The following is a 7,110-nucleotide window of genomic DNA, read 5'->3' as shown; positions in this document are numbered from 1 at the left end:
TTAATTGATAATATTGTTATGGCTAGTTATATCTTTAGTGATTTTGAATAAAGTAATCTTACCTATTAGACGATATATATATTGTCAACCGAGTGAGCATAATCACTTAATTAAGGACCAAACATTAGCGTTAAGACTTCAGAGTGTGCGCGAGGCACATTATGTGGAGATCAAGAAGGACACGGGTGTCATTCATGTTGTTGGTCTAGGTCCTTCAGCCAAGTCCAGCACCATGTCTGTTAGGACAGAAGTGGATGGAAAAGAAATTTAGGTAAAAAAGAGAGATGAGTGAAGAGAAAATATCTAGAACCAGAATCTGCAATAATTCTATATGAGAGAAAAAGGAGTGGTTACTGAATGGTACTTCGTTTCCACGATAATTCTCACATATTAGGCTTATATAGCCAGACACAACCCACAATAACTAGCAGATAACTCCTAGCGTGGATAAACTTAAAAGACAGAAAAGGAAATAACTGCATACAACTGCTACACAAGACATAGATAATAACTGACATGGAATATAATGGATGCTGGTTTCTGTCAATAGGGAGCTCGGACTTGTGTTGCGTGTTCCATGGGGAAGGAATTGCAGCCCTTAATTCCCCACAACCGGATAAAATCTTCAATCTAGTTATTGCATGAAACAATCTAATTCTCTCGTACATTAAAACTTTTTCTCTTCGAGTGAGGGTTTTCCTTAGATGTTTACGTGATGACAAGGATTTTCCTTGTCATATGAGATCTAGTACAAGTAGATGATAGGCTAACTCATCCTCAGTTGAGGATGAATGCTCACAAAAATTGTGTCTTTATTATCCTTTCAAGAGAATCAAATGGATATGTTATGACATTAGTGTATAGTAAAAACTACTTTTCCAATAGTGATCATACTGTATGGGGAGGGCACTGTGGCAATGAATTGTTCAATGATCCAACCGATCCATCCAAAAGTGCTGATGTTGGGAGAGATGTATGGATCTCCCAATTTGAAAACCTAGAACGATGAAACTCTAGGTGCTTAAGATAATCATCCTCCCCGTTTTGAATTTTCTGCAGAAAGCCCATTACTTTATCCATGGAAGGTCTTAGCTCCCCATCCCTTTGCAGGCACTGAAAAGCTAAGTTTGCCACTGAGATTATCATCTCTTTAACCTTGTCCTCTGTCTCAAACCCAAGGGAAGGATCTATCAACTCATTAAATGCTTTTCTTTGAATCTTCTTAACTGCCATATTTGCCAAACTAATCTTATCATTGTCCCTTGTATTAATGATAGCTGGCTTAGAAGATATCAGCTCAATGAGTACAACTCCAAAACTATAAACATCACTCTTTTCAGTAAGCTGGTAGAATTGATGATATTCTGGATCCAAATAACCTATCGTGCCAGCTGGAGGTGTGGAGACATGAGATGCAAACTTAGGAAACAACCTGGAAATACCAAAGTCAGCAACCTTGACACAAAAATGGTGATCAAGAAGAAGGTTGCTGGATTTGACATCACGGTGAATGATGCCACAAGCATGGAGATAGGACAATGCATTTGCTGTCTCTAGGGCAATCCTCATCCTCGCAGACCATTGCAATGAACCAGGTTTTGCTAGATTTCCATGGAGATGACAACCAAGAGTTCCATTTGGAATGTATTCATAAACCAGCAACAGTTCATGACTGGCATGTGAAGTGCAGCCATACAGCGACACAAGGTTTCTGTGGCACAAGCGTGTGAGGATCTTAACTTCATTCATGAATTGTTGTACACATGTAGGGTTGCGCTCAAATAAGCGCTTAATAGCAACTTCTCGTCCATCTTTAAGCTTTCCTAGTTGCTCAAAATCAAACAAACAAGTTATTTTGTTCATCAATATCTAAATTAACACAAGTCAATAACAATGCATCTCACCAAAAACAATAAGATTGTCCTTCAAATTTAAACTTTGAAGAATGGAAACTTCTTACAGCAGAAACTGTCAACACACATTCTGAAAGAATAGGGCATTTTTTTGAGGTGGATTACGTACCATAGTAAACAGTTCCAAAGCCTCCTCTTCCAAGTTCTCTTGCTCCATCAAATTTTTCTGTTGTTTCTTCGAGTTCCTCATAGGAGAAAACAGGGACACGAAAGTAAATATCTCCACTTTCTAGGATTGCATTTGAGTGAGGATTATCAGGTGCAATGCTTCTCGACTTATTTTGTGAGCTTAAAGAATTATATCTTCGCTTGTTCCACAATAGAATAGCAATCAAGTTAATTACAATCACGGCAGCACTTGCAAAAGCAACACCTATAAGAGGAAAAGCTTCGAAATTTTAATCGATTTTTGGACAATTAATATAAAAATTTATGTACTTGGAATGTGACCTCTCATCAACACAAACGCTCACAAACAACTCCAAGATATATAAGAAATTTTATGTATTATAAGCAAAGCTTACTAAATCATTTGAATTATAGCCATTTGATAACTTGGAATACTCATAAAACTCATTACCAAGCAATAGTACTCTGGCATGAATGAAAAGCAATAAGACTATTCTTGTCTCGAGGTGAACATGGGAACACATTACCTATTGTGATAGACTTGGAATCTATTTTCTTGTGCTCTGTCATCATCAAGGTAAAGATCAACAAATAAGATTTCAAGAAGCCTGAAGAGAAATGAAGTTATCTGAATGATCACAATCAATCAAGGTGCTCATACCATGGACGCTGCATTTGCCGTCTGGTAGGCATTGCCCTCCTCTGGAAATACAACCAAAACAAGAGAGAGATACATTTACTTGAATATAGATTTCATCGAATACGGATGAGCCAGGAGATGGCGGTTCAAATGGAAGCTGCACACGTGAACATTCTTTTGAAGGACCGGGCCACTGGCTATCTTGCTCGGGAGGGTGGTAAATGTGGTATTCATCACATTTTTGATCTAACTCATAATCGAAGGGTTCCTCGTGGTCGAGAGGATGCTTGCATTTCAAAAGGGAAGTCCCGTTTAAAAAGGAGAAAGACAGCAAAGGAGACTCCTCAGGAAAGACGCTGCAGGGGTTGGATCTCCATTGCTCTCGAAACTTGGAGACAAGAACCATGATTCCACGTTGGTCATCCTTCGGGGGGATTTGCTTAACGTGGAACCATTCTTTTCCCAATTGGATCATTTTGGGTTGCCTTGGATCATGACAACCTGATATGGGCAGTAAACCACAAAATGAGCCCGTTGTGTTGTCGAAGAAGGGGAAGTAAATATCCCCAAGACTTCCACAGCGAGAAGGCTCTGGTGGACAGGCAACTGAGAGAGGAAGCAGATAACAACACAGACAAAGCAAAGGAAGCAGAGAATCAGGAGTAACCATACTAAATTCATACTTTTTGGCAGCCAAATTATGCGGATTCTCATGACACATGACACAAATGAGTCCTTACTACGTCGGTTGACTTGGACATTGACCTAGAACAAGACTTGGAAAAGTGGCCCGGAGAATAAGGGTAACCCACTCCCTCCCGGACTTGGATTCTCTCCACTACTTTCCCATCCTCTTCCTCTCCACTACCCTTCTTTCTCTTCACAACCATTGGATCAAAATTCCAATGGTCCAGATTTAACATTTTATAAAATAATGTTATTGAAAAAATAAATAAATAAATTTAAACTGTTAAAATCTAGTCTGAACAGTTTACAATTGTAATAAAAAAAAAAAATATACTTTATAATAACAGTCTGTAGTTATGAACTGTTCAGATTAGATTTTAACAGTTTAAATTTATTTATCTATTTTTTATCAAATATTTATTTTTATAAATGTTATAACATATTAAATCTGGACCATTGGAGTTTTGATCTAATAGTTGTGAAGAGAAAAGGAGGGTAGTGGAAGGAAGAGGATGGGAAGAGTAGTGGAGAGAATCCAATTCCTCCCACTCAGCTTCCTCAAATGTCATGTTAGCATGACTTTGAGTAGTCCAAGGGCTTTTCCCTCCGCCTTGAAGTTCACCCAACGGCAAAAAAAGACCAGTGACAGAAACTCCGAGTTTTATCCGCGGCAAATACGCTAGCATATATATATATGTGTGTGTGTATTCATCATCAGGGTCAACTTAAGTATAATTGGATTTTACTTCTTTCATGGAGAAATCACCAGGGGCATTATCTGAACTTAATGTGTGGTCGAAGACGTTAAGTACTTGATTGGATAATTGGAGTCCAATGAAGAAAAAGAAGACAAGTTAGGAGAAAAAATGATGGTGACGGAGTTCTGAAGATTTTAGATTATTCAAAACACGTTTTCGATCCATATTTTTATTTCTGGCCCTTTTCTTCCTTGCCTTGCCTTCTTCTTCTTTTCTGTTCTTATGTTCATTTTCCTCGCTATTTCCATAATTCAGCACCAAAAATGTGGCCTTCCCATTCTCATGAAGAAGAAACTTCTCAAATGCAATTGCATGTACTAAGATACTTGTTAATAAAATAATAATTAATGTAGGTTTCATGTATTATAACAGCAAAATTTTATCCACCCAGCGAATAGATGAAATATTTTAATGAGGTGAGTTTAAAAATTAAAACTTTTTAAGTAGGTTACATTTAAATCTTGAAATATCGGGAGATTATATGCAATTCACCTTTAGTAGGATTATGTTGTATAGTTTAACATATATTTTATTTTATATTTTTTTTATTTTATACGTATTAAAAATATAAGGAACAAATTATTTTATTTGGAAGTTTTTATTTTGCATAAATTGAAATTTCAAACAACAAAAAATTTGTACTACCTCCAGTTCTTAGTATAAGAGTTAGTTAACTAATTTAAATAAATTAAGAAAATTAATTAAGTTAGTTTTTTTATAATAAATTGGTGATATCTTCCTTAAAATACTCTTGCTAAATATATATTAGTTAAAACTACTATTGGTTGAAATTTTAATATGTGCCATTATTACAAAACTACCTTAAAAAAATAAATAAATATGAGAGACAAAGTAGATTGGGAGTCTTATATTTAGGACTAAATTGAATGTCAAACTAACTATTATATTAAAGATAGGAGCTTATATTAAGTTGCATAACTATCTTTTAACAATTTATGTAAATGAAATTTGTCATTTTTTAGCAGGTTTCATGCCCAGCCTATTGAAGAGACATAAGCCAAGCCCAAAAAGGAGTCTATCAATCCCTTTTAAATTTAATGGTGTGTGCTGCGTAGTCTGGTTACTGTGAGTTTTTGTTTTATCTTATTTAAATATGATGGGAAAACAAATCCTATAGTGCTCAATTTTTCGTCTTCCGTTGTTCTTTCCTTTCTTTGCAGTTTTCCATTGGCCAAGTTCACTTTTTTATTTCGTCTGATAGTTTAGTCATTGCTAGTCTTCTCAAACCTGGACACTGAAACAACATCTTGTTGAACAAACAACCAGAAAAGTGTTCTAAATTAAGGTGAGGATAATGCCACAAACACCAGGTAGAGACAATGTCGTTCCGCATGTTTCAGTGTTTAAGGTGACATACTAGAGCGTCTAAAACCAGAACACCAATCATGAAAGAAAACTAAACACACCGAACCAAAGACAGAGCACACTATATGGGAGACAAAACACATTAAAAATATCTCTCTTCCTTTCTCTTTAATAAACCAAACACTGCGTAAATTTTGATGTGTAAAGCTGAAAGAAAGATAATTTAAAATGTTGAATAGTAGCATGAATACAAAAATTTTGTACTGTGTTCATGTTTAATATAAATATTCATGGTCAATCACTTAATTCTTGGCTTGAAAGGGTAAGGATGAGGAATAACGTGCAACGATGCTTCCAATGCAGCAAAACATGGACCAGGGACCATGAATTATAGACAAGCTTAGAGATTAGATGCTAAACAACTTTGCCTGATCAACTTCTCCCTTTCCCCATCTCTCAATCGCATTGTTTTGTGAAGTTGCCGACTTGAGCAACTTTGCCTGATCAAAGCTTAGTGAAGTCACTGGTCTTGCATGTACATCTGCTTTATTTTTTGAAATTTCACCACCATCAACATTTTCCCCCGCATTCTTGTCTTCTTTTTTCCCATTCTCAATTTTCATTAAAATCTCTAAAACCTCATCAATGGAGGGCCTCGTCTCCTTATCTATCTGCAAACACTGAAATGTCAATTCTCCCATTGCAACCACCTTTTTCTTCACCTCATTATCCTTCTCAATCCCCAAAGATCCACCAGATCCTCAAATTCATTCCTCTGAGTCTTCCTAACTGCAAGACTCCCCAATGTAATCTCATCTCTGTTCCTTCCCATATCAACTGCTGGCATTGAAGATACCAACTCTATAAGCACGACCCCAAAAATATACACATCACTTTTGTTTGTTAGCCTAAAGCAAAAGTGATACTCGGGATCAATATAGCCTGGTGTTCCTTGTGGTGCTGTTGAAACATATGACACATTATCTGGGAACAATCTAGATAGTCCAAAACTTGCAACCTTAACACAAAAATTCTTGTCAAGGAGAATGTTGTCGGTTTTGCGTTACGGTGGATGATGCCGGAAGCATGAAGGTAAGCCAAAGCACTGGCAGTCTCTATAGCGATTTTGATTCGAATAGGCCATGTCAGCAATGCAGGATTTGTCGAGCTGCCACGTAGGTGACTGGCAAGGGTGCCATTTGGGATGTATTCATAGACAAGAAGGAGCTCACGGCTCTGACGTGAAGTGCAGCCATAGAGGCAGACAAGATTTCTATGAGGCAGGCGAGTGAGGATCTCAACTTCGGTCATGAACTGTTCCACTTGCTTGTAGTTGTGGTTGAATAAGTGTTTCACTGCAACTTCACGCCCATCTTGAAGCTTCCCTATAAATAAAATGAAATAGCTTAAAGTTCAAAACTTTATGAAGCAAAATACAAGATTACACTAAAAGAAATGAGAGTGATTCATAAGATGACCATAGTAAACAGAGCCGAATCCTCCATCTCCAAGTTTGTTGGAGGAGTCAAAGTTCTTGGTTGCCCCTTGAAGCTCCATGTAGGAGAAGATTGGGACTCCGAAGAAGACTCTGCCACTATCTGGATCTGCATCATTTGGGTATTGACTCGCTGATCGTAGCCTGACATGTTTCTGTTTT

General features: G+C 37.1%; 1 protein-coding gene across 1 annotated transcript in view; it reads right to left on the bottom strand.

Moving 5' to 3' along the window:
* Positions 1 to 302: 302 nt before the first annotated feature.
* Positions 303 to 7,110, bottom strand: part of LOC114716959 (LEAF RUST 10 DISEASE-RESISTANCE LOCUS RECEPTOR-LIKE PROTEIN KINASE-like 1.1) — a 59,482-nt gene continuing 52,674 nt past the window's right edge. Inside the window, exons 4-5 of the mRNA XM_028902040.1 lie at positions 2,023 to 2,286; positions 303 to 1,823 (exon numbers count right to left, since the gene is read on the bottom strand). Of these exons, the coding sequence (XP_028757873.1) occupies positions 889 to 1,823; positions 2,023 to 2,286 (1,199 nt within the window). The 3' untranslated portion in view covers positions 303 to 888. The remainder of the gene's footprint in view (positions 1,824 to 2,022; positions 2,287 to 7,110) is intronic.

The sequence above is a fragment of the Neltuma alba genome, unplaced genomic scaffold (genome assembly GCF_004799145.2).
Source record: "Neltuma alba isolate B1F8T4 unplaced genomic scaffold, ASM479914v2 tig00011700_pilon, whole genome shotgun sequence".
NCBI lineage: Eukaryota > Viridiplantae > Streptophyta > Magnoliopsida > Fabales > Fabaceae > Neltuma > Neltuma alba.
This window is presented reverse-complemented; position numbering and strand designations above follow the sequence as displayed.